The sequence below is a fragment of the Tinamus guttatus genome, unplaced genomic scaffold, assembly GCF_059628265.1.
Source record: "Tinamus guttatus ecotype Peru unplaced genomic scaffold, ASM5962826v1 Tinamus_guttatus_pri_ptg000035l, whole genome shotgun sequence".
Lineage (NCBI taxonomy): Eukaryota > Metazoa > Chordata > Aves > Tinamiformes > Tinamidae > Tinamus > Tinamus guttatus.
In genome coordinates this window covers 8,538,695-8,566,509 of record NW_028288569.1, presented here as the reverse complement: position 1 = coordinate 8,566,509, position 27,815 = coordinate 8,538,695, and the positions used below count along the sequence as shown (strand labels likewise).

The following is a 27,815-nucleotide window of genomic DNA, read 5'->3' as shown; positions in this document are numbered from 1 at the left end:
AATACCATGTGCTATTGATCTGTGGACTAGCTGTTTGTTGCTTTGTGACTCAATCAGTGGAAAATTGTAATTCTAAGAGGGCTCAGAGAAGGCTATCGAGTACGTGATCTTGCAAAAATTTTTGAAACATGTCTGTGAGCCAGACTGACCCATCTCGACCCATCCCTATTCAGTTGTTTCCTACGCCATGAAATTAAAGATGATATTGAGTGTGAACTAGAGCAAGTATTCCTTGACTACGGGTATACAGTTTTATGTTTGCTAAATCATTTTAATAAGTATGTCACTTTATTCAAATAACTGACCAGGCTGAGATCACTAGAAAAAGTAATAAAATTACTGTAAGTTGAGGAACATTCTCTCCAGCTGTGTCTGTGACCTGAACTATTTTGTTACAAGGTCAGTGAGGTCTGACCTTGTCTTTAGGGTAATTACAGTAAGAAGGCCTTCAAACCCCTCCAGGATGTAAGGGGCCTTTAAGTCTGGACATGAAAAATCACAAAGGAGCTACAGTGGAGTCAACAGAAGTTTGCCCTTTGTAACTTATTTTCAAGACCCTTTTAGTTATGTTCTAGAGGGTGATGCTTGAGAGCACCACCTTGCAACTTTTAAGAGCATGGGTAAAAGAGCACAAATGCCCTGAGTTAACATTGTTAGCTACTTCTGAGAAACATGAACAACATCTTAAGCAGCTTCCTCCACTGCCAACAGTTGAATCACTTTTATTTTAGCCAGCAGTTACAGGGGTAAATAGCTGCAGAGGTTCACAGCATCTCCCCCCTGGCAGTAAGCAAGAAAAGAAAATGCTTCTCAGGTTGTTACCTCTGACCAGTACTGTGGACAAGTACAGTTCTTAGGGCATATAGCTCCTTTAAGCTGCACAGAAAATGGAGTCAAAAATACCCAACTCGTGACAAGCCCTAGATGATTACTTGAACATATACAAAGAAAGTTTATTGTAAAGTTTTCTGGGTACAAGTCAAAGCAGGGCCACAAGAGCAAGAACTTGTAACTTGCATACTCTGAGCATGGTATGAGATTTAAAGAAAAACTGTTCAACAGTATTTTCCCCACATTCATACAGCTACCAGCCACATATGATAAAACTCAAGAATGAAGATTTGAGAAAAAGGAAAATATGTATTTGCAGTGTCCTAACTTTCTGTTTCTCATTTTACAACTTAAAAATAGACTTCTTTGGGTTTAGCAGACTCTGCTAGTATATATATCACTTGGAACCTGCATCATCAAGATACTGAAGCCTGATGAGTACAAAAAGCTACTTTTTTTTAATCACTACTTGTGCAAACTTAGTGCTTGATCATCAGCCCTCCATAACATCCAGGGAGACTTTGGACAACAGCTGAGCTTTAAAGTTTTACCCAAATACAAGAATAATCTCACCCCACAATCTTCAAGAATCCCTTTAAAAACACTTTCTGTTTATATTTTAGAGCTAGTTCTTTCAAGCTGTCTTCTCCTTGTCAATTGGATTGCAACCCTGAATATGTTTCTACTTTCAGAACTTACACCTATAAAAACTCATTGCACATACGCCTTTTTATTACTAAATTTAGCAAACTGAACATAGATTTGAAGATAGTCTGTCACTTTAGAAAAGATTTTTAAAAAGCAGAGACACAACTCTATTCCAGTGCCTTGATTTTTTTTAAAATACAACCTATTAGCACTTCCTTTGCTTTGGTATAGTTTCGGTTTGCCCTCCCTCTGAATGGAAATTCATTAAGATTGTCTAATATGACTATAAAAAATAGTCAAGGGCATTTCTATGCTCTACAGACTGGATTGGTGTAACATTCCTGCTCTTGCATTTGTAGATGGAAAGTAGCAGCTTTCCAGCCTTAAAAATAGTAAAAGTATCCTGCAGGCTATGGAAAGAAGTCCTGCTGGCCCCCACCCTCAAGAGGTAGAGAATCATACACCGCATCATTTCCAATGATGAACCCACACTTTAGGGAAAGAAAGAGGGAAAAGGGAAGCCTGCTGCTTTTCAGGTAGTGTAATTCTTCAGGAAAAGGAGTGCACTTGCAGCTGCCTTAGCTGTGTTTTTAAAGGGCTATTAGCTCTCCTTGACAGTGGTTGCAGCAATTGAAAGTTACATTTTCGTATCTTGTATAGGGGTGAAACCTTCCAATGCTTTTTGTAGAAAGAAAGGAAGAGGGAGAAGTCTCAGGAAAAGATGTTGACGTTTCTGTACATGCAACTGGATCCAGTACGTGTAGCACCTATGGAAGGAAAAATCTATAATGAAAATATATTCAGGCTAATGAAATTTACCTTTCTGTAACAGCTTTTGAGCAGAAATGCTTCATAAAATAATGTTGAAGAACCCTGCTGAGTTGAAAATTAAGTATGCATCTATGCAGATCCTCAGTATGAAAATTAAGTAGCATTTATAGATTAGTGATGTCCATCAGAAGTTTAAGGTACAATTTTATTGAGAATTTTTTTTTTTAAAAAAGCTCTTTTAAGCAGCTGAGCAGGCAAAACCAGCATATTAGGTAATTGTGCCTTCTGCTGCTCAACTACTAATCAATTGCTTCCAGACTAAACCAGTAGATTAGTATACTATTTAAATACCAAGTTTTAATGCAGTGGGGACCCCATCCTGAAAGATAATCCTACACCTTCTCCATCTCTTTCCACTCATTGTCAATAAAACTCTTTTGGGGACAATAAAAAACACCGAAGTGTTATGTTAATAACTGAAACGAGGTTTTTCCTCCCACTCAGCTTTTAAACTCAACTACGTATTTTCATTTGGCTTCCTCCTGACATACTAACTCTAAACAAATGTTGCCCCAGTCCTATGCAGTGCTAGTGACAGAGAGCAACAGCACCCATCATTTTTTTCAGGAGAAAACAGCTATATGCACAGGCAGTGTACTGAATAGAGCTGTTAAAACATTTAAGGAGCTGATACACCACAACCTTGTTCTTCAGAAAACAGGCACCTCAGTGCTGTGAGATTAAGTTATGTGAAGGGTTTTTTACCATTTCGGCCATCTTCTCAGCAGGGGTACTACAAAACTCCACAGCTGTTGAAGTCTTTTTTGGACTGTTAGTGCCAACATTGCCAAGTAGATGCGAGCTTAGGGCTTTGGCTAGCTTACAGTTCACGGCAGCTAGCTCTGTCGTAGTGTGAGGCTGGGCACTGGGATAGTAGGTCTGCTGTCTCCCCCACTGGAGAGAAACCATCAGCTCCTCCAGCAGCCTGTGCAGAAAGGAAGATAGTGCTGTTAGTGATTTTTGTACTCCACACTATTGGCATGCAGAGCATGCTTCAAAACAATTGTCTTTGATCAGAACTGATCAAAGAATTGGACGAAGAATTAACAAAAAAGTAAGTTTAAAGACAAGCAGGCAAAGAGGCTGTTCTCCAAAGCAAGGCCTCATCACCACGGATTCTTCATGCTGGTGAAAGATAGAAACCTATTTGACATCTGGCAGGAGGAGCACTAAAGAGGTCAATGTAGGGAGAATAATATATACATCTTTGAAGGAGATACTGACTTGATTTCAGGTTTTCTGTAAGTGATTAAAAATAGAAAATTCAAGGAGGATATGAGGAATGCCATAGCTACTCCTATATGAGGAATGCCTGAGCTACTCCTCAGAATTTCCATGCCCACGTGAAGATCACACACACACAACCTTGTTAAACACACCAGCAATAGGGAATAACAGTTTACTTTAGGCCAAAGAACCACCCGAACAGATAGGTAGACAAAATCAAAAACGTACTTTTGCGTATCAATCATTTCTTCACGGAACTGATCACGTTCATTCAGCAAGTCCTGGATTGCGCTCTGAGCATCCCTGGTTTGACGCTGCAGAATTGCTCTGGAATGGGTCAGCTCATCAGCCATAACCCTGCAAAAAAAGTGTCCAGTCAGTAGCTTCAATAGGCACTGTGAAAGTCACTGTGTTCTGCTACAGACAGCAATCTGCCAGCTCAAAATAAGGCTTAAGGTGCCATCTCATCCCACCCTGCTGCAGGGTGTCTTATCAACCTAATTGCAAAAGACATATTAAGAGCAATGAAGGGACCATACTAACAATATTACCCTATGCTTGATTTGCTAAGTTAGAATTATTTTATGTCATTTCATACAAATGCAGTAACAGACACTTTAAAATACCCTGGGTAAGTGAACATACTGAACAAATATTCTGACAGATGAAGCTAGGTACTTTTTGTTTTACTGGCATTGCTCCCAAAGTATGCTCTAATCACAGCTTTTCATATTCCCAGCACCTAGAGTAGGAAGCTACAGCTAGACACTGCAGGTCAGCTCTCAGGGGACATAACAGATGAGCTATGCTCTAGATACAAGCTTTTAAGAGTAATGCTGTAAAAGATAATGTAAAAGAACAAAAATGAACTGCCACTTAAAAGCTGCCAGGGAGAGACCCAAGACCTAAACGAACCCAGCAAATTAAAGATCGAAGGGTGTTACGCTAAGTACATCTCCACACTGCCACAAAATGTTTCTAGAAGGGGCTTGTATCCCCTATGTTAGGGCTGCCATTAATGCCAAAGAAAGGAGTTAAAGTGGGATAGTGACATGAGTCTAGCTGGGACTATCACAAAGAGTTACCATTCACTCGATATGCTAAAGCTGTTTAATACTAGGAACTTAAAGTGAAAAGACCATCTTCTTACTATTTCATTGAACCAGTAAAACCTCTTCTTAGCAGGCACTCAGCATTGCTAATTGAAATGTAATCTAATAGAAAATAAAAAAAAAAAAAAAAACTATAACGCTGTTTACACCATCATAAGTCACTATCTGTGTAAATCAATTGCATTTTGGAAGTTGAAAGTCTAGTCTGTTGTCAAATAAGATTTTGACACCGACACCAACTTCAGATTTGCTCTCAACTCTTTCTGCTGATTATTTTATAGTTACAGAAGTAACAGTAGGTTTCCTAACAGCAACACAACCAATAAGTCTTTAATGAAGAGGTCTACTTCCTCTTCTATAACAAGCTACCCTTTCCAGTAGATCCCTAAACCACTCTAAGCAGAGTTTCCATAAATCCAAACTTCAGAGTCCATGCTGGTAGAGCTGCTGGGGCTGTCCTCTGCATATATATGCACACTCACAGACATTGCAGTGGGTGCAGGTAATAAAAGACTAAAGGAGAATGCTTTGGTTATAACAGTTGTGCAAGAGAAAAATACCTGCTTGCTAGGAATTTGCTTCGCCACACGTCACACTGTATGGACATCCGCTCCAACTGTTCGGACAGCTGAGACAAATTCCGGCCCAGGACCTCATTTTCTAAGATTAGCTGGTTTTTCTCACGAGCCATCCGTTCAAAGTGATACTGCAGATCATCCCCAACAGAAGCAACAAGTAACTTCTTCAGCTCCCGATTCACCTGGAATTAGACCAGTCATCACCACCGTACATAAAATTAACAAAAAACCCCTGCACCCCTTCTACCTTATGAAGGCACTACAATTTATTGAAAATATTTGGCTACAAGTTGACTTTTTCTTTCCAGATTGGGACACATCTTATGCAATGTATGTTAACCCTCATGATCCATTCCAGGGAACATAAACACTTAAAACTAATACATGTTCAACACATCCTTATTTAAATTATAGTCATTAAATTATATCCAAATAGGAGGAATGAAATCTTGCTTTAAGTAACAGTGAAAGTTTCAATAGCATTCAAGTCCTGAATCAGTATGATAAGGGATTAAACAAGGCATCCACAGGGAGTTTTAGATAGAAATCATGCATTTTATAACATCTTGCACTTAAAAGTTGGATTGAGGAATCCTTTTTCATAACAGGTACATTTCTCAGCAGCCTACTAAGGGCTTTCTCCCCACTTAAAGTATTTGAAACTTACCTGCTGGTGAAGAACTACTACTACTTAGACTGCAGTTCTACTCCAGCTGGTTATTTTCAAAAGCCCAAGTACTTATTACAAGGCACAGCACGTCATAGCTGTTCTTTGTTCTCATAAACTCCCTGCAAAACATTTAATTTCTTACCTCTGTCTGTACACGCAGCTGATTAGAGAGACCTTCTTTATCTTGCAACAGCCTCTTTTCTGAATTTTTTAGTTTTTCTATGGCATTTTTAAGCTCTAGCAGTTCTTTAGGACCTGCAGCTCCATCTGACTGATGGAATGTGTCTCCTTTATGTCCCACTGATCTGGCTACCTTGGCATTTTTAGTTGGAACAACATGGGTGATAGCTGCTTTGGGCACTAATATACGAATAGCTTCGATCTCCACTGATTTATCAGCATGTATTTTCCCAAGCTGCAAAACACCAGGACTCAGGGAAGAGATGGTCTTTTTATGTGGGCTGTGGTGGGTGTGAAGGTTTGTAGTGGGGGCTCCAGTGACAACTTCTGCCGGTTCAGTTGTCTCTTCCATTTCCATGCCATCTCCAGGTCCTCGGATGGGTGATGGGGCATAATCGACTACAGTTTAGAAAGATGAGAGGAAAAGTTTACCTTCTTTTATTTTGCCGTGGGCTCCTTGTAACTTATGAGTTACAAACTCAGTTTCTGCACTTCAGAGTTAAACGTTTGGATTTTTACACAGCATATGCAAAACACTTATTTCCTGCAGCAATTGTCAAACACAAGTCAGAAATCTAGATAGATAATCATCTGTTCAATCTTGTGATGTTCATTAATACTGCTAATACAAAACCCAGTCATTAATCTGAGTTGTATTAATCTTCATTTCATGCTGACAGAACAGATAGATGCAAATATGAAAAGGAGCTAGTAAGGAGAAAATCTGTTTGGCAATATTATTCATAGACTAAAAGTAAACTTCAGGTTTGGGGAGCTGACAGAACTAGAGCAGTCTCACTTCAGAAACAACACAATTAAGTGAAAAGCAGCTACTTGGTATGTAGCTACTGACAACTTGAGGAATTTGGCAGACTTTCAGTACTACTATCATGTTTGCTGTCCAGATGAAGGTTTAAGAAAAAACAAACATTTCCATTTCGTTTCTAATCAATAGCCTCCAGTCTTCCCAGAAATGCTACACTCTAATCTGAATTCCTAAATGTGCATGGTAAGTTAAATGAACTTCAGTAGATAATAAAATTGCTATGTTTTAAGCAAAAGGAATCACTACCAACTTTCTTTTCCACATAAATCTAGATTGGGAAAGCACATTCAAACAACTGTTCCATCCAGGCTACCCTTTTTAACTGCAAGTTACAGCATGATTGCCTCCCAGTAACTAAACATGAAAATAATTTTAAATGAAGTCCAGCATAGCTCTGCTCTTTAGAATTCAAGTTAAGATCTAGGCAGACAGAATTAAAGGTATGTAAGCCACTTACCTTTTCCTGGAGATGCCATTTTTTCTTTATTTTAGTAGTCAGTGCTATTAACTTTGTAAATCTAAGGAAAAAGGGAGAAAGGAGAAAAAGATGTTTGTAACAGTGACAATTAATCCTGGATTACCCTATTTGCTAATATAGACTCTAAACTCCAGTTCAATAGCACAGGGATGTCCTCTTTACCTGAGGCAGGAGCACCATTTAATCCGAAAAACAAGCAAACAAACAAACAAAAACTATGAAGGGCTAAAAGGAGAAAGCTTATGGGACTCTTGGCGTTTGCTTCTCTTTCACAGGGGCTGGACTTCAACTCCTAGTCCTTGTTTCCCATACAGATCCAATCTTCCTTCTTCAAATTTATATCTCCAGATAAATTTCCTTGCCCTTTTTGAGTTAACCCTCATCTCACTTGCAGGGTAAGATTCACAACCACACAGAGATAATCTAAGATCATCACAGAACCTCAAAAGAGGGAAATCATGCACTTTGAGGCAGATTAAGAGGTGAAGAGAAAATAATGCAAATATTGCTTGCTGATCTTTTTTATTATTATTATTCCTCCAAGTAGAGCAAATCCTCAGTGAAACCAGGGGCCAGGGCCCTCTGTGGCAGCACAGGGTTAATTTAAGTCAGTAACAAAGGGCTAATTTAAGTCAATAGCAAAACAGACCACTCAGAACAGCCCAAATCACCACCCTGACCATTTTCTCTCTTATCCACCAGCTCTATCAACCCTTTTCTTCCTTACGTACCCGGCTCTATCCACTCCCAAATCTCCTGGTCACTTACCAGATTTCTAGGATCTGTCACTTGTTATGTTCATTTCTCAGCTTGTTGTATCCCTGTTTTGCTTTTCCTTTTACTTCTCCCAGGTATTCAGAAGAGTTCAGTTAAAAGGGAGTGAGGGCTTTGGGAGGTTTATTTTACTGCTAACTGAAAAGCTTAAACTACAACGTCCTTGGCTTCCCTTGCTACTGCTCTCTGCCCTGAAGAGAGAACAGTAACAGAGCAGACGCTACTACCACCTTTCTTGATCCGCGACCTGTTTTGCGACAAACAGCCTTATCTTATGTGATTAGCAGAAGGAAAACAGAAGCAACTTCACCTCCTAGAATTTACGCAAGGAATGTACACAGGGACACCTTGCTCAGGAAAGTATCCCCATCTGCTAGTCACCATCATTGCTCATGCATTTTGGTTTATCCTAATTCATGTGGGGAAAATCGCAATAATGAAAACACAGCATCTCAGAAAGAGGTGAGAAAACTCAATAAATCCTGAAGATCGGTCCTGAATAATAAGAATAAATCCTGATGAAGTCTTCACTGATTCACTTGAGACTACCTGCTAATGATGCTGCTGCTTTACTGGTCATAACATGACATTGCCCCCAAGTATTTAAGTTGAAAGTCTCTGCACACAGTGTCCTTTTACTACAGGCAAAGCTACTCCACCACTGTTTACTGAGTCGCAACCACCGGATGTGCTAGCAAACCTGCCCCAACAAATACCTGGATGCATCCTGACTTGCAAGTTCTCTGAAAGCCTCAAAAAGAGTCGTTTTAACGTCGTACTCCGCAGATCTCCCCTGACACCCGATACAGGCAGCCCCACACTAACAAATCCGGGTCGCACCTAGAAAACCACCGCCAACCGCCTCCCCCTCGACCCACCGCGGCGAGAAGAGGCGACGCTTTAGCCCCCGAGCTTAAAGCCCGAGCCCACACGAACGAACCGGCCCCAGAGCCGCCCTGGCCCTAGATCCCCGGCGTGCGGCCCCGCCAGGGCCCCAACGCCTCCCCTCACCCCGCGGCGGCTCCAGAGGGCCGGCCTAGCCTAGCCCGGCCCGGCCCGGCCCGACCCGGCCCGTTACAATACGTTACCGTGGCGCGGCGCGACTGCGCAACGGCCGCAGCCCCCCGCTCCTGCCGGCGCTTCCGCTTCCTGCCGCGCGCGCGCGGGGGGGGCGGTGCCTCGGTTGCCAGGAGAGCGGCCGGCCGCGCCGCCATCATGGTGAGCCAGGCCCGGCCGTGGGGGCGGGAGCGCGGCCGGCGGCCCCGGGGGGAGAGGGACCCTTCAAGCGGCTGCTTTGCTCTTTGTTCCTGCCTGGGCTGGGGGCTCGAGGGGGAGGGAGGTGCAGGAGGCTGCGGGGGAGGTGATGAGATGTCAGCTAGAGAGGCAGCTGAGGAGGGTGCTTTGCCCACGGAGGAGCAAGCTCAGCTGCTTTACAGCGCTGGGAGGAAACCTGGGTGCCCCCTGAGCATGTATATTTATATATATATGTATATATACAGCTTTAAATAGCAGGGGGGTTATTTAGGGGAAGCCCGTGCTGTGTTGCAGCTGGCTGTCATTGTGCCAGCCCCGTGCTTCCAACCTCCTCTGATTTGTGAGGCAGCATCCAATGTGGCCAACGGGATCATTAAAGTGGCGCTGCATCTTACAGCAGCCTCTAACAAGACTACTAAAGGCAAATTTGTTTATTTATTTATTTTCTGAAAAATGTCCCGTAACAGGAACTACATGACCCTATGGCATAATTCACTTTCTTATTTCATTTATAGTTCCCCGATCTTTTTTTCACTGTTAGGTTCCTTGCTGCAACCAGAGCCAGTGATTTCCCCTGGTGGGTGTAAAGGTGTCCTACTGGTCTTTTATGTGTGGGAGAACTTGAAGATCATCACTTTGTCCTCTTTTCTGTTTATGTAATTCTACATTAAACAAATTTTGCCCTTTCAGTATTTTCCTATTGATCGTGTGTCGTGAAAGTTTACTTTTTTTTTCTTTTTCCACTTTATTTCCCGTTTTCTTGAAATAGGGTATTTAAACTTAACATTATATATCAACTGAGGTTTCATTGCTGCTAGACAGAGCAAAATATTTGTCTTGTGTGTCTTAGGGCCTGCTAGTGCCAAATTTGCCGTTCTCTTTTCTTCCAGTTGTACCTCATTGGGCTCTGCTATTTAACTGCCATCCACTGTAATTCTTTTTTTTTATTTATTTATTTTGGCCTATTTTCCCCCATTTTGTACTTGAATAGGGTTTCTTGATTGTCGCTGTAGTATTTTGTTGAATTTCACATAATTTCTTGGTTAATAACATCATTTTGAATTCCACTTCTGTTTGCAGTCTGGCCCAGCTTGGTATCGGTCCAGCTTTTGGAAGTGTGTGTGCTCTATTCCAGTGCTATAATGACAGTATGAAATAATGGCAGACCTGAGACTGATCTTTGTGGGTCCCACTTCAAATAACCTCCCATTTTTCAAGTGTTTATCCTTACTCTTTCCTATAGTATTTGTAACTGCTCTTTAATTCAAGCCACGATTCCCTACTTTTATGTCACGTAAATTAGGTTAAAAGCCTTACCAAAAGCAAGTATGTCACATTTATGGATTCTCTATTACTCAGGTAGATTTTGTACCGTGTCAGAAAAGGAAATTGTATGTGGTAGGGTTAGTTCTTGACAAATTTCACATGCTTTTGTTATCGCGTTGTCTTCTAGATGCTGACCAACTGCCTGTTTAATAACTAGTTTCATATTATCCCTAAGGTTGCAGTTAGGATGATTGGTTTCTCTTTTGCAAAATTAGTTATTATGTTTTCCCTTCTCCAGAGCCCTGCGACTCTCCCTCTAGAGCTGCTCAGAGATAACAGCGCTCTGGGATTTCTTGGTGTCAGTGTCCTGAGTGCATTAGGGACCATTTTATGTGCTCACCTGAGCAGATTCAGCTTCTTCAGACAGCTCTTTCTTTCCCTGTGCTGCACTCCTATTCCCCTGTTAAAACTGATGGTTACCTCTTTGGTTGTGATCTGTTCGTTTGTTTTGTGCGGCTAAATAAGATGAGGTGAGTATATCAGTTTTCCCTGGATTGTGTTTTACCTATTTTTTTTTCCCTGTTATGTAACGGAGTGCTCTTTTGGTTTTCCCTCTTTTACGTATTACAGAATGCTATTGATTTCTTTTATAGCTATAAAGTTGCCAGTATTCCTGCTTAGGCATCCTTCCTCTCAACAGTTTCCTAAAGTACAGTGAGAGAATTTTGGTAGCTGGAAGATGATGGGAAAACAGATGTTTTGGGAATATTTTCTACTTGATTAGATCTGTAAGCTGCATCCCAGGAAAGTAGTGAATTATGTGTCTGTCGGATGACACAACTTATCTGATCCATGCCAAACATTTTCAAAACAACTTTTCTCAGAAACAATAAATTTAAAAATAAATTCAAATCTTGTTTTAACAAGCCAAATTTTAGTTTCAGGAACCTAATTATATTCTGACAGTAATGGATTTTCTGGCGGAAAGTTTGTCAGATCCTTAGAACTGTGCTGCTGCCAGGCAGTAGTATAAATTAAGAATTGTGACTAGTTAGAATGCATATATACATACCAAGGAGGGAAAAAAAAAAGTCCCAAAACTATTACAATATCACAGCCACAGGAAAAAAAAACACCCCCCCCCCAAAAAAAAAAAAAAAAAAAAAAAAAAAAAACACAGAAACACAAACTTGTAATTCAATCATTTTAACTGGTTTAACTAATGTATTAAAAACAAATGCATTTGAGTGTATTTGTCTGGAACCCTTACGCTTCAGGCATATTCAGTCACACCGCAAGCTGTGTGTTTTGTGGAACTGGGCACATCCTTTTGGTGCAAGCTAAGGTAAAGAGAGATGTCCTGAAGCATCCTGAGTGTCTTTGATTTTCTGTAGATAGCACCTTGGCCTAGAGATCTAATTTCGGTAGGCAGTTTTTGTAGTCATTGGGTGGCATTTTTTCAAATCAGCCTAATGTGTTCTGGGATCTTGATTGTAAATGGTGACATGTGGCTGGGGTGGTCTGTGAATGACAGATTCTATGAAGGAATCTTTGACTTGGCTGGTGGAAATAGCCATTCTTTAGTGGTAGCACTGATGTAATCGCCTGCAGAGACATACTGGAGGACATACTGGATACTTTTTTTTACAAATGAGTTTGTTATGCTCCATACATCTGAAACACTTTCAAGAAGAAATGCAACCTCTTGTATCCAAGTGTCTCATTATATACATGCAGAGGATTGGTGTGTGTAGGGGCAGCTGCATGCTTGCATTTCTCTCCCTATTTAAAACAACTATTCATACCCCTTCACATCTGACATCTGCAGGCCACATTACAAACAGTCTTGGAATGCTGCATATACAAGTACTATCTCCGTCTTGCATGTAAAGAAATTGAGGCTCATGAAAGCCAGGTGACTTGTCTCATATCATGCCCAGTCTGAGGCTTTGGTTCTGTGAATGTGGAAGCACATGTTTAGTGGAATGTGAGCTTCTAAATAGCTTAGCCCTCTAGCTTATTCAGAAATTATTAACGTGAGGATTTTTAGTTCAGACGGAAGAGAAAAAAAGTGTAATATTTCTAATCAGCTTTGCTTTGTCCGTGGAAAAGAGTTATTTTCTTTTTTGGAAAATGAGCTTCAGAGAATAGGAAGCAAATCAGCTATTCCTATAGCTCAACCCTGGGTACCTCATGCTCCAGCATATCTTCTTGTGATCACGTTTTCATTGAAGCCCTTATAAAGGTAATGCAACTCATGGGGAAGCTGTGGTTTATACCCTGGCTTACTGGAGCTTCATTTAGAACCAGTAATTTCAACCATATTTGAGTAGCTGGTTAAAGGGGCTGATCGTATAAAAGGTCAAAACTTCTACCAAGAGATTGTCCTGAACAAGAGCGTATGTATAAAGTGACTTCTCTTTTAGCTGTTTTCAGCTCTATATAATTTTTGTTACAAAATAGTTGCTTCTTTTCCAAAAAAGGACATTTTCTTCTTTCTTCTTTCTTTCTTCTTTCTTACTCTTCCTGGAAAAGGTGTGAAACCTCCCCAAAATACACTTTCCTAGCACTTGAGAAGATTTGCGCCTTTGTTCTGACTGCAAAGCTCCATTTCACTAGAACACAGGTCAGTGATCTCAGAGCTTTTTCAGCTGTGGTGTGACAGTGGCCTGGCCCTTCCACTTCTAAACTTGCATCACTGAACCAACGCAAAGGCAAGTTTCCTCACTTAATATCTATATTATCATAATCTATAAGATACAGCATTTCATCACAGGTAACCGTAAAGCAATGTGTGCAATATGAGGGGAAAAAAACAGAATAAATTTATTCATCTTTAACTGCCTGTTGGATGGTGAAATTTTGTGTAGGCATGTATGAAAATACAGCGGGGTTTCTTAGTATTGCTATATTCCTTCTTGGGCTGTTAGGCAATGTATGTTGCAGAGTGTATAGCTAATAACAGGCTCTTGGGCAAGCCAAGTGAAAGCAGCTAAAAGAATGCAACTTTCCTGTGAGATCAGGATCTCCTTTTGTCCATCTTTACAAGGTTATGTGCTATATAAGATACCACCCTACATATATGAAGCTGACAGAAACCAAGTCCTGGTTTACAGAAGTTGTGATCTTCCTAAAAGTAATTTTAAATCCGCTGGTCATCTGTAAGGATGATGTGGCAGAACTCGATGATAGTCCAGAAGGCAAAGCTTTCTAGCACCACCTAGTGTTAGATTCTGTGTTAATAAATGCTGTTTTTTCATTTAGTGCTGCCTCTCAGGCTCCTTCAGGATGTAGGTAGAGTTCTTTTTGTTCAGTTGCACCTGTCTCCTTTAAGACAAGGGATTAGTGAATCTATAAAAAGCTTTTTGACTGTTCAGCTGAGCACTGAAGTGCAAGTTTATAAAAAAAGTGTCAGTGTAACATGGTATATCCAGATGAGGAGCTCTGATAATTCTCACCTGCGAGATGAAAAGCAGTGGCAGCAGGAACAGCTATTGATGTGAGCTGTGGCTGTGAACAGTGACCCTCCAGCACAGCCGTTGCTCCAAGGAACAGCCTCAACGCGCAGTTTCCTGAGCGTACGCGCAGCGCCCGGCACGCTCTGCCAGCTGCACTGTGTTTGGTTGTGACATCATCCAGGTGTAGCCTGAGGCACTGGAGCCTATGCAATGTGCCTAGGTCACTCCGTGATGCTTTGGTTTGGAAGTTGCTAATTCTCTGCCAGCCAGCAAAACGGAAAGGAAAAAAAAATGTAAAGATTCATTTTCCACTGAAGAAAAAGACTTTATTACCCAGGCTATTGCGAAATTTGATTTATAATGTAATCATATTTACCCCTTACTGGTTTCCTACTTCTGATACATAGCATGCTAGAAAGTGGTAACAACATAACTAGTTTCTTGCTTATTGTTTCAGAATTTAATTCCAATGGTTAAATGAATGAATGAATGAAGCGTTGAGACTCCGGACACTAGGTGGTGCCCCTTTATTTACAAAGAAGTGGCTCTGTTTTTCCAGAGAGCCTGTTGCAGTTTCTCTACTTGCATGAGGTTCTCATGAGGTTCTTTTTTTTTTTTTTTTTTTTTTTTGGGGGGGGGGGGAGGGGGGAATACCTTATTTATTAAAACAAAACAATCAAGCAACCCCCAACCCCAGTTGTGCCTTTGTTTTATCTCTCTAGGACCTAAAAGAGGGCCGTGTAAGGGAGGCATATATATGTGTAAGGAGCAGAGACATATTATGTATGTTAGAGGACACATACCTTTTCTTCCATGTGAATCACATGCACATTTAAGTATGAATCTTCCCTAAATTTAACATCCCTTCTGCTTCCTGTGTATCTTTCCTTGCTGCAGCATCTGGGAATTGTGCTTGTGGAACAGGACCATGATATGTCATGGGTTTTCTGGTTACGTAACAGCAATGCCATCCTTGCCTTGTGTGCTGTTCTGTTACAGCATACTGTTTTTAATAATTGAATCACTGCCTCGAAGTTTGAATGTTCCCAAAGCAGAGGGGAGAGGGAGGGAACTGGGGTCTGGATGCAGCCCTTGCTGCTGCTCCTGAAATTGGAGAGCAGCAGTGGCTGCAGGTGGCAGTGGCAGAGGGAGCTGTTGCCCAAGTATCAGTGGCCTCATGCGTCTCTTTCCGCAGGTGTCTGGTTTCCGTGCAGGAATGAGGGGCAGCCAGAAGTGGGAAATGGGGATCATCTAATTGAGCTGTCTCTGCCCTAGTATCAGAAGGACAAGGTGACCTTGTGATGCCTAAGTGAAAATTTTATCTGTTAAGTCGTGCTGCCTTGCTGTGGGAAAAAAAAAAGATGATTATTCCCATTTTACAAATGGATAAACTGGGAAAAGAGATCCTCACTTTTTGAATGTGCTAATGCAGGAAGCAATTCTGAAGACTGACCTAAGCGATTTGGCTGAAACCACATGGGACTAAGATCTCTTAGTCCCTATCTGCCTCCAGTGGAGACCTCTTTACCTCTAGGGAAGAGCAAGGTCTGCTTAAAACTGTGATGACAAATGCTTTATGCTCTAGGAAAGAAGTAAACTTTTTAGTCATAAAATAAATGCTTATTAGAACTAAGCTGTCAGAGCTCACTAGGACTGGCAGAGCTTCAGAACATTGTTATAATTACCCATTTTTCCTCCTGTTTCCTCTGCAAGAATATTTACATTTTGAACTTTTTTTTAATTGAAATTGCTGGCCAGTTTTTGTCACGAGAACTTCTATTCACGTGTAACTTATCATTGGTCAGACTTCAGTATACAGGTTATGTAGCCACACAGTAATGTGCAGAATGTGGTCTGTACCAGCCAAAATCTGGATTTCTCCAACCACATTGGAGCTAATATTTGAGAAAATCAAAGAAAAAAAATAGGCTTTGAAAAGTGTTTTTTAAATTATTTTATTTTTCCTGAAGAGAGAGTGCAGGTTGAATGTTGAAAATGGGATGTGTATGGGTAGCGTGTGCAGCTCTCTTGCTTTTTTTGAGGTTACATGGAGACACTAGCCTCTTCAGTGTCAGCACCTGTCTTTCAGCAGGGCTAGTTGTGCCCCTCTGGATGATTTTGTGAAGCAGCTAAGATGCGTGCTCCAAATGTGATTATGCAGGTGGCCTGCGTCTGCGGCATGACTTGTATTACAAATGCTTCCCTGCGTCAGAAAAGAGCTCCACTTTCACTGAAATCAGTGTCAGATTCTTCCTGAATACACTGGGGGCACTTAGGTAAATGCTGAGCACTGATCCCTTTCTCACCCCTGCTCCTAGGGAAGTTATATGTAATTATATAATTAAAGAGCACAATAATATGACTTATGATCTTCATTCTTTTTTGCAGTGCAGCTGATAACATGCTTTAAATGAGGAGGGATACCTATAAAGACAGACAAAGTCTATCTGGTCTTCTCAGAGCAGTGAGCAGCAGTACAGGATCCATCCTGTGTTTTTGAAAAAATGCGTTCTGACATTGTTAGAAAAGTAACGTGAGTCTTGTAATCAAGTACTTAATTGTGACAGATAGTTGCAGCAAATTGGAGTTAAGGTACGGAAGCTTTGAGGCTTGCCTCTCCTGCATGAGAGTTTTAAAAATCTATATAGATTTCACTGAGCACTCCAAAGTATTCATAGGAAGCTTGGGGATTTTACATGGTCCTATAAAAGAAGATTTCTGACTCAATAAGTTGATACAGCATCCAGATAACTTTGTTGCTATGAGGGGAGAACACAGATTCTTAAATCTGAGGAGCTTGGGGCCTCCAGCCTTCTAGAGCTTTGTTCATCGAGGCCTCTGGGCGCATGGGGGTTATTTACTGAACCAGGATCCCAGGCAGGGATGAAGGTGCATTTCATCAGTGTCACAGGGCCTGAAGCATCCCCGTGTTACTTGGCAGCGGATGGTGCAGGCAGCAAGAGCCATATAAGCACATATATATATATAGTCCAAAAGGCATCCGAGGAGCGCAGGGGCCAGCAGTGCTGCAAGTCACATAGTTGTGCTGCTCTGGAGGAGTTGTGCCTGTGTGCAGCAGGGTGAGTGCAGTAGCGTGTTTGGCTCGCTCACTGGGGTCTGAGTGCTGATTAAGAAATGGAATAGTTTAAATATTAATTGCCAGTATTTAGTTAGCTCAAAATAGTTGTCTGGAATTATTGTGGCATTTTCTATAGGCAGGATTTGCTTTATTCAAGGGAGGAAGAACGAGATCTGCTTATAGAATTCACCAGTCAGCTTCTGACATTGTTTGCTTGAATATGAGGTTTTGATTGAGAATTGTCTGTAGTCAAGACACCGTCATGTGAGACTGCAATTGCCAAATGTTTCTCAATTTGCAAAGTGATCTTTTGATTATTTTTTTTTCCTTTTTGACTGTCTGAAGGAAACCCTGCTGAGAAAGTGGTGGGAGGTCCAACGGCAGCGAGGGGGCTGCAGAATCAGTGTTCTAAAAATTATACCATCTCATGTGTCAGAAACTTGAGGAAGAGAAGAGGAGGAGGAGGAAAACACATTGGAAGAGACAGAGCTAATTAAGTGCTCTATCTGCACAGTGTTGTGGGTTTAAGTTTTGCCTGGAAAATAATTCTGTGTTACAGGAACTGGGAAGGTAGAAAATGGGTTGAGCACAACTTAATAAATGTGCATCACTGAGGATGTGTTTTTGTGATTTAAGGTGCTTTATAATGCTGAAAATGAGAGCACTTTCTGTCACTCAAAGTGTTTTTACTGTTATATATTAAATACAAGTATATCTGAAGTTTCTGTGGAGCAAGGCTGTCACTAACATAGAGTGGCTTAGCAACTTTCTGCAGTTGTCACTTCTTTCATTCCATTTTTTCACAAATTGAGATTTTTTTTTCTTTTAAAGAATTCTTAATGAGGAAAATTACTTGTAGCATGCATGTAGAGTAGTCATATAGCTGCTTTCCGCCTGTTTGCCTCGGAAGCCAAAGTTTATGCTGATCCCAGCCTGCGCCTGTTTATCGGACCTCTATCCAATGGCAGTAAGTTGGAAAAGTGCTGGCAGATTTCAGATGGGTTTGGCAGAGAGATAGATATTTTTAAGATAGTGATGTTATTAAGAGATACTCTTAAGATAGTGATGAGAGAGTGAGGTGAAGAGACCCCATAAAGCATCCTTAAAGAAAGACTTCGGTGTCAACACTACTTAGACACCAGAGAATCCAGATGGCCTTTATTCAATGCCTGAGCTAAAGAGAAGCTGCAGCCAAAACACAGGGATGAGAAATCTGAGTATAGAGAACCAGACATTATTCCTGGTGCTTACAGAACTACTTGTCATTTAGTAAGTCCTAAAGAAAGATATAGAATAGGATTTTAGTAATGTATATACTTAGGTTTGTTGAGTACTGCAGTTATAGAGCCCTTTTTGCTGAGTCAGTCTGAAGGACATACGGTGCCTGCAGTGGCAATGAGAGACGTAGTTGATAGAATAGCAAGTGCTTCGCTCTGTGGTAAAGTGAGGCCATCCGTTTTGCCAACCATTCCTTTGCTCTCCGAGGCATCTCTGTAGCAGGCTAGAAATCGATTTTACAGAAGGAATTCAAGCTGTGTATTTTGTATAATTCAGAATTGATTCACAGCTGTTGTTATGCAAGTACTCCTTTTATTTACTAGTGTCCAGAATGTGGGAAGCCTTCTGTACATAGACAACAGATGCCTGTCATACCCTTTATTTTACATGAGAAGATTCAGACTTCTTAAAAAATACCATTTTAAAATTTTTTTAATACCTATATTATACATAGAGATATAGGAGTGTTTTTATGTATACATAACCAAAATATATGAAGTATTTCTGGGGTGCTTCTGAAAACTGGCCATTCTGTGATGCTGTTTATATCTGCAGCCTGCTGGGGGAGTAGAAGTCTGTGAGTAGCTGCCTTTGAGGCAGGTGGAGATAAATGCGGCTGCAACTCCTGATTCTTGCTTTTCAGACTAGCAGTTTTTACAGTGAGCAGCTTCCTTTGTATTGAAGTGGTTGATTTAAATCTCCTGTGATGAGTGTTCTGGAAAAAGGAGTGATCTGAGATTTATGAGCTTTGAGGAGCTATTTCAAATAATCCATAACAGGATTTGGATACCTACTGTTAGAGGTTGATTATATGTCTGCAGAATTATCTCCTGGATGCAGCCGTGAAATGAACTTTTTTTTGTGGAAGGCAGCTGGTCAGGTCCCCTGCTTCAGCCCCATGTCTGAAGGGGTGTCTGTCTAAACACTGCAAGACGTTTGTTTTTTTTTTTTTTTGGTACAACCTACAAAGAGTAAGGATAAGAAAAAAGTTGACTCTTGACTGGCCATTTCAGCAATTCTACTCTTAGCCAAAGAGAGCCCTCAGCAAACTTGCACATAGTTGGGTTTTTCCTTGAACTGTAAGTTAAGTACCTGTTGCCCCAGCACATTACCTCATGCTGGAGTCATCGAGTCTCGCAATATGTTCACCTGAGAAGTCTTAAAATAATTGTATTTTCATCATTTACTACCATCTCATCTTCTATAAAAGCAATATTCTTGTTCTCCCAAAATATTTGAGAACCCCATGAGAGTGGTTTTGGGGAGCAGGTTGTGAAAGAAACATTTATCTTAAAATAATTGCCAGAATTTTAATAAGTTTTGGGGCAATCTTTTCAGACCGTTTTCTTTGTCTATTAGGAGAAATATGCATTCACTGTGAGGATTGTTCTTGCCTGCTACGCTGCTCTGTTCCCTATAGTTTTCCCAGAAACAGCTGGTTTCTGGATCAGTGTTCTCAGATGCAGGATTTCTCAATATCAGCCTTGAGTGTTATGAACTGCAGAGTGCAGATGTCAACATGGATCCATTTGGCTCTAGCCCAGCTTCTGCTTTATTGCTCTGTTGAGAGTTGATTCAGGCCCTTTGACTCTCTCTGATGCTGTTTCAGAGTGAATCAAAGAAGTAGCAGGCATGAAGCTTCTCACTCCCAACAGAGTGATACTCTGTGACTCCTAAACTTGTAAACTTTTGGGCAACAGGCCATGAGCCAGTGTCAAATAATTCGTTCAGGGTGAAGTTGCCAGTAGCATGTGATGGCCTGAATAGAGACAGCTACTGGAACATAGAGATGCCCTTGCTATCTCTGGATATATCAGGGCTTTCCTAATTTTAAGAAATATTTTGAGACTATTTAATGTGAAATTTCCTTGAGTAGGAAGCACAGAGGGTCACAGTGCATTGCTGGCTGATAACTAAGCACAGCAAGTCATTCCCAGGAAACATATCACAGAAGTTACAGCTCAAAAGCTTAAAGTGGCCAACAAGCCAGAAGACACTAATGCCATCCTTACTAACAGTCACTACTATTCCTTCCCTCTAGCAAAGTTTTAATAAAAATCTTGTCCCTTCAGCAATAAGGCATCTAAATTCCCCTCTCTTATCCTGTAATGAGCCTAAAAGTGCCTATGCCCACTAGAAAATTAAATCCCTAGCTCCTGATTTCCTGCTATTTCCATATTAAAATAAACTAGGATGAGTTTCCTAGACAAAACCAGATGAAAACAGCAGACACACGCACCCCAGAATAGTGATGTGCAGTGGCTCTCAGAAGACAGCTTGAAGCTGGACTAACCATGTTGGGATACATTGCTGCTCATTTGAGGTGGGAGGGATGAGCTCACTCCTCTCCCTTTCCATGCAAGTTCCCTGTCCCTGAGCCAGTGTTCTGCTGTTCTGCTGCTCCTTGTGAAGAGCTTTGAATAATCTTTGGTCTTGGCGCAGAGCAGAAGCCCGTTGGAAGTCTCCTGTTTTTCCTGATGAGGTTATGAAGCCTTCTGCGCTCTGCTTGTGAGCTTCCTCAGCAGCTACGTGGCAGATGAACCCTTTCTCCCTGCAGCAGGGTGCTGTGAGAGTAGACCTTTCTCTTTCCCATGTGCCTGGATTGAGCTTTCAGGCGTTAGCGCGGGATGACCACCACCTCCCTGACTTCCAGAGCACAGAATTTCCTGTGTTTGATTCAGCCTTCCCTCAGCAAGTGCTTCACATGTGCACAGAGACGTGCAACATGCCCTCACACTGCGTATTTGCACACATACAAACAAACAAAATGAAACTAGCCAAACCTAGAGGTGAATCAAGCTCCATTTCCCTGCAGCTTGTGAGAGAACGAAGAAAGAGGAAGATTATTCTTTCCATCTTCACAGTAGGCAAAACCCTGACACCCTGGAGTTTATTATGGGATTAGGGGCTATAAAGGAGGTGAACTCAAAGCAACGACTCTAGAAGTTCCAGTAGCAATTTCGTGATTTATATTTATATACTCTTTTTTTTTCTCTCTTTTAATACCGGTAATTTGTCCAATGAAGTGAAATCTCTTAGGAAAAAAACAAGTTACTTCTGTCTGATTAGGAATTGCTTGGTTAATTATGTAGTCATAACAGCGGAGGCTGAGTGTAGTGATGAGGGTACAGATAAATGCCTGGAAACTTAGATTTTAGGAGGAGAATTTTCTGAGTTGTAAAGTATTCATAGATTTACGTGAATTATTGAGAGTTGAGTTGTTCGCAATGATTTGACTAGTGTCCAAAGTGGTTTTTAGACATTTCTGTGAGGAATGGGGTGCCAGGGCTCTGTTTGCTCCAGGCCTCTGAAACCCTTGACTTTCAGGACTCAGTGCTGATCCAGAGCATTGGGGCACTTTGAACATGCTGCTGTCTTCAATCAGTCCCTTCTGGACAAGGTTTTCTTGGTGAAATTCCTTTGCTAAGAGGATGAACAGAAACCAGGGATTAATGTAGTGTAGCTAGTACGTTCTCATCTTTGAGACTCCCCTCCCGACTGCAGTCTGGGACACCAGTGGAAGAATAGGCAAGATGGTTTCCGTCTCTCCTAGTTCTGTTGATGGAGCATTTTAATGGCAGATGACAGTAAACATGAAAGAATTTCCAGATTGCAAAGCTTTAGTATTTTATTGCAATCCTTATGATATTTGATGGGAGGTGGAATGTTGTTTGTATTTGCTTTTGCCTTCAAAATCCTACTCCCGAGCTAAATCAAAGTCTCAGTCCTTGTTTAAAAAGGAGCAGGTGTTATGAGCTTAACATATCCTTACTTTATTAAGCCTATGATTTTAAGCTCGTTGATGCTTTGATGGCTTGGAAGAACAATGTTACAGTGATGCCTGGGAATGGCTCACCAGAATATGTTCACTTTATTCGATGGCATGATATTGCATTCAGGGTTCTCTTGAGTCGTTATAAGATTACAGGCATAAATCTGCAATAGTGGAATTACAAACCTCTTCTCTTTTACATTGTACTTGTTTCCCAGGATCTTCAAGTTGCTTTTAATCTTGAAATCCTTCATTTTGCATTGTGAAGCAATCTACCTATTCAAAAACAGAGTTGATTAGTTTTGAAGAGTTTCCCATAAACTGTTGTTTTCTGTTAATGTAATGTTGTATTCTGTGTATTTGAAAAAAAATATTGATTATGGTAATTCTATCTCCATAAAGCAGAGCAAATCATACTTCTGACCCAGGACAAGCTTTCTAGAGTTTGTTTTGATCACCTTAGAAATCTATTAGCTCTCCATATTTCCCCCACATAAAATAAGAATCTGTTGAAATTTTCTTGCTTGTTGCTTCCATTATTGATTCCACTGGGCACTAAGGAGTTGGCTCAGTTGTGTTTTTCAAATCAAAGTAGTGTTTATTACTTTGTCTTTTGTTACCGTGCTCAAAGAAGATAATACAGAAATAGTCATTTCAGCCATCCTGCTGAGTAAAAGGCAGTGGTCTGCTGAATAACAAATGTGAATAGCTCAGACTTTGGGTAAGATCTTAGGAAGTTAATTTCAAAGGCACCTTAAAACCAAGGTTATGTTAAAAAAAAAAAAGAAAAAAAGAGAAAAAAGTAGACAAAATCATTGCCAGACATGGTGCATAATATGGTTGCTCACTGTAACTATGAAGATGCTGGTGACTAATGCTGATGACTAAATTAAAAGTCTAATGGTGTTTTCTTTGCTTGTTCTTATAAATGTTACTTGCCTGAGGCAAAGAAGCGTGTGGAAATTTTGGAGTTATGTTAAAATGAAAATTAGTGTCATCTTTGACAACCACTACCTAGAAAGCACATTTAAAAGTGATGCAACAGCGTCACATAATTACAATGGCAAAAAGTAACACAGTTTTGTAGGTCTTGTTGTCACGAGGTAGCACTGATTAAGGGTGGTGCATGCTTTATTATTTTGTAGTCCACTACTCAATTCCTGGAGGTGTTCTGGTAAAACAAGAGCCTGTTTTTCCTTTTAGACAACCTCTTTGGTAATGGACCAGTTTGGAATAGTGCTTTGTAACCTGCATCACCGACAAGATGATGGACTCATCAATCAAATGCTTTGTTTTGTCTTCAGCAATATGAGCAGATTTAGATCAAGGTTGAAATCTGTCATTTATTATTGTCTGCCATCTCTCATTATTGCTTATTGTCAAGGACGTGTGTATATAAAATAATGAAAGCGTGAGTTTTTAGGGGGAAGGGAAGTATTTGCTCCAGCTTATGTATTTCTAGAAGGATGGCAGCTGCAGTGAGGATGAGCGTGGCTGGCCAAGTCCCTGGAGAGGTTTTGTGATAGGTCCTGCGCTCAGTTTAAACAGCAGTGGTTTAACTGGTGTCGAGGGCTGGAGTGCAGAGGTGATACTCGAGTTAATTCTAAAGCAGCTAGTTCAAGCAAGGCACTCATGGCGGCACTGACTTCTGGCTTGTAGGAAATGGTAGCCAGCAAGTGAAGTGATGCAGCTTGCCGGGGTAAGCAGATCTGGTGGTGATATGCTCGCCGTGGAGAACGTTCACTAGTGATTTTTTTGACTGGTGAAACTAACAAGTGAAAGTAGTTTCTAAATTTTGTGTCTGAATATACAAAGATGTATCTGATTGCTGTGATAACCTTTCCCCCGCACGCTTTTCTTTTTCCAGAGTCAAGCTGACAGATTTGCTTTCATTGCTGAATGGTATGACCCAAATGCTTCACTATTCCGACGCTATGAGCTTCTGTATTATCCGAACGATGGATCAGTGGAAATGGTAAGGATAAGAGGAAAAAAATCCTGTTTTCATAAGCGTAATATCCAGTTAAACAGTTTAGAAATTGGCAAGACACTACCTATGGTGCAGTTTTAAATTCCCAAGAAATCATAATGTATTTTAAGGCATCCCTTGATCTCTTTCTAAAGCTAAAAGAAAAGCAAAGATACCAGTTCACAGTGGAGCATGTAGAAGAACTTCCATGTTTACAAATTTATTCTGGAAAGCTTGTTTTGGCATGGATAGATTTATTTTCACAAATCTAATTTTACTTAATCTCTACTGGGGTTTTAGTACTGAAACTCAGCAGCACTGACCTATGGCATGAAAAACAAAGTGAAACAGATTCCAAACAAGGACACAAGCTTCAGATGGAAAGCAACAGTTCTCTGAAGAGTGACATGTAAAAAGTGTTACCAAAGTCGATGAAATCGCAAACTGCTGTTAGTTCAGTTTTAATGCAAAGAAGTATGATTCAGAAAGTGGCATCCAGTTTTTCCGTCAGTGGTGCTTGCAAAGATCTTTCTGACTTTAGATTCCTACAAATACTGCCTTTGATTTTACCTGCACTACCAACAAACAAGCAGTTTTCAGAAGCAGGTATATCTATGAAAAAGTAGTATGCATAGGAAAGACAAGAACAATAAACCAACCAGGGCTTTGGGATCCCGTGGGTCAATGGTTGGACCCAGTGTCTTCTGATTTTTAATGAACGCCTAAGGGATTTGAGAGTGGCCTAGATTGGAAGTAAAATTAACAAGGGGGAATATCCAGGTTTTTGGTTTTCCTACTGCAAGCATCACATGTAGAAATAAGAAAGCTAGCAGAATCTCTACTTTCTTACCCAAACTGCTACTCACTGACACTATGACACATACCTGTGTGAGGAGATGCTCGTTGCACTTTTTACTGATAACCTGTTTAAACAAGCTCTACCACAATAATATTCCTTTAAAGTCAGTTCTTACTATGATGTGTGTGTATATGCAATTGTCAAAATCTGAGCGTTTGGGTTTATTTTATTTTTTTATTTTTTCCAGAGACAGTTTAGCTAATCAGTCAGGAGCTGTAATAATCTTCCCACACAGCTGTGTGTAGGCTAGTAAAACTGTTGTTCATTTCAACTAGGTGTCTCAAAACCAAGAGATTTCAAGGTGCTCTTAAGCTGTCTTAACTCGTTGTGTACGAACAGTGAGAACAAGTTTCCAGCTGTCCTTGCAGCCTTCAGGACAGGTTTTTGTCCAAGGATAGGGAGTGACTGTAGTGAGCAGACTGGATCTCTTAACAGAGACAAGCCCAATTCTCTGATTTTTTCCATAGTTAATATCTCCCGTGGCGAATTCTTAGGTCCTGAACAACTTACCTTTCTACAGGAGATTTGCTAAAGAGAGAGGAGAAAGCTTTAAAAAGGACTGAATCTTAGCAGAGGATTATTTTGATTCAGATAACTCAGCTGTACATGTAATGTGAGAGAAGGAAGGGGGGAAAAAAAAAGGCAATCTAAACAGCATTATATTTCTTCCACTCTGGCTTATCAATTGCATTTTAAATTGATCTAAAGTTACACTGTAAAGAAGAATTCTTTAATGCAGGTGGATGTCTTTTTTTTTTTTTCTTCCCTCTTCTTCCTCTTTATTCTCTGTTGGAGTAGAGATGAATATCTGGGGACCCCCTTTCTAGCAGCTATTTGCAAAATGACCAAGGAAATATCCATATTTTTAGTCAAGATACTGAACAATTTTAATGTGATGAAGCCACATTAAAAGAGACCATGGAAAGACCTGTTTAAGACCATGGAAAACCGGGCAGCCGATTTCAAGTGATTCTTTTCAGCATGTTGCCATTTCATTCCCTCCTGTTCTTGAATAAAGGGCGCTGAGAATAAGCACACATGAGAAGATTTAAGAAGTTTCAGCAGGGAAGGATTCTTGCTTGTAAAATTTTGGCTGTCCTGCAAAAACTTAAGATACTTTTAACCCAAGCTTGAAACAGAAATGTGTTCAAACGTTTAGACTGTAGAAGAGTGTGTAATTCTACTCTGAGTGTTTTTCCCAAAACGTTAAGGAAGGAATTTCTTTCTTTTCACACCATTCTGGTTTATGTACCACCACAACAGGGGTTAGCACCTGCAATTTGAGACAAGGAAGGGGAAAGTTGGGCTGAAGAGGGCAAAATTCTCCTTTTGATAAGACTCCACTTCCCTAGGAGCCTGAAGGGATCTTTAATTACATGCAGTGGAGAAGGACACGTTTGTCATGTTGCCTTTAGTGCTTTGCTAACCCACCCAGAAAACTGCGCATGATCATCTTGCCCACAGTGAGGACACACAGCTGAATCGGCCTGACAGGCGTTTGGGGCTGGCAGCTCCAGGCAGTGAGAGGGAGCTTCTCAAGCCCGCGCTGCAACCCTCCATCCATCCCTCCTTCCCTCCATCCCTAATTTGGCGTCTTAGGCGGTACAAGTAAAGCACAGCGTCGGTGGCCTGAGGAAGAGACCTGTCACAGCACGTCGTGGTCGTTTCTGTTGCATGTCGCTGCTCTAAGAAGCAGTGTGGACCTGTTGCGGGGAACTCTCCATGAGACTGGGCAGAGATGCCCACTGGGCACCCAAACCATTTATCACAGCTCGAAAGGGCACAAGTAAGGGATGAAATAAAAAATGCACAGCGAGTTGTCAGCCCGGGACTATTTAAATGGGACAAATTTGTAATTGTGGTTTAATTTCCTGAGCATTTCTGCTACATGTGCAAGTTCAAAGGGCTAGGAATTAAATCAATTCAGTGATCACACTCAATCCCACAACCCTCGGAAATTTCATGAAGTAAAGGTTATGTTGGGTGTGCCCCTAGTTTAAATCTCTTGCTCTACTAGTTTTTGGTCTTCTTTTCTCTGCAGTATGATGTGAAGAACCATCGCACGTTTCTGAAGCGCACCAAGTATGACAGCTTACACCTTGAGGATTTATTTGTGGGCAACAAAATTACTGTTTTTTCTCGTCATCTTTCTTTAGTAGACTATGGGGATCAATACACAGCCCGTAAGCTGGGCAGCCGCAAGGAGAGGTAAGAAAAGGCAAATTTTGCAATAGGGTAAGGGTTTCAGAGTAGTTGGTCTTTGCTGGAATTAGAAGATGGTTTGTGGAGCAATGGGAGAGGAGGGTGTAGTGACAAGTTTGCCTCTGGCTTAAAGTGATCTAACGTGGTGATAGCTGGAAGGAAGCAAAGTGGTCCTGGCTTTTGGGCAAATCTGTGACTGTTTCTTCCCCCTGCTAAAACATCAGCTTACCCAGATGTCAAGTGCTGCCTCCTCCAGGTCCCTAGGGAGAGCGAGAGGGGAAAGAGAAAACCTTTGGGATCCAGTTTAACCATTCTTCGTTCTGACCCCCTTTTGTTTACAGCTGTGTTTTGTGCATCCTGCTTGGGTACCCTGGAGTCTGCTTGGCTTGGAAGGACTGAATCATGAAGGACTTTGTCACCTGCCTCACTGGAGGCAGTGCAGAAGCCTAGTGATCCACAGGTTTATGCCCTGACAGTCAGATGTACTTTGTATTAGCAGTAGTAATTGAAAACCATAGGAAGA

At 41.0% G+C, this 27,815-nt stretch overlaps 2 protein-coding genes across 3 annotated transcripts in view; one reads left to right on the top strand and one right to left on the bottom strand.

The window, feature by feature from the left end:
* Nucleotides 1-1,725: 1,725 nt before the first annotated feature.
* BLZF1 (basic leucine zipper nuclear factor 1) lies at nt 1,726-8,886 on the bottom strand. Of its 2 annotated transcripts, XM_088534027.1 has the most exons (7): nt 8,872-8,886; nt 7,361-7,421; nt 6,040-6,476; nt 5,210-5,409; nt 3,766-3,894; nt 3,016-3,235; nt 1,726-2,246 (listed from the first exon to the last, which is right to left on the bottom strand). In XM_088534027.1, exons 2-7 carry the CDS (start codon nt 7,377-7,379, stop codon nt 2,070-2,072), a joined length of 1,182 nt encoding a protein of 393 aa, XP_088390153.1. In that variant the 5' UTR covers nt 7,380-7,421; nt 8,872-8,886; the 3' UTR covers nt 1,726-2,069. The 2 variants fall into 2 exon arrangements, with proteins under 2 accessions (XP_088390153.1, XP_010220567.1); XM_010222265.2 differs by lacking the exon at nt 8,872-8,886 and having other exon boundaries at nt 7,361-7,594.
* A 412-nt stretch (nt 8,887-9,298) lies between these two features.
* NME7 (NME/NM23 family member 7) overlaps nt 9,299-27,815 on the top strand; it is an 84,710-nt gene continuing 66,193 nt past the window's right edge. Inside the window, exons 1-3 of the mRNA XM_088534036.1 lie at nt 9,299-9,373; nt 24,130-24,237; nt 27,132-27,298. Of these exons, the coding sequence (XP_088390162.1) occupies nt 9,371-9,373; nt 24,130-24,237; nt 27,132-27,298 (278 nt within the window). The 5' untranslated portion in view covers nt 9,299-9,370. The remainder of the gene's footprint in view (nt 9,374-24,129; nt 24,238-27,131; nt 27,299-27,815) is intronic.

Coding starts and splice junctions, on each gene's coding strand:
- BLZF1 (XM_088534027.1), bottom strand. Junction 3,236..3,765: donor GAAATGATTGATACGCAAAA/GTACGTTTTTGA, acceptor CTTTCTGCACAG/GCTGCTGGAGGAGCTGATGG. Junction 2,247..3,015: donor CTGAGAAGATGGCCGAAATG/GTAAAAAACCCT, acceptor TTCCTTCCATAG/GTGCTACACGTACTGGATCC.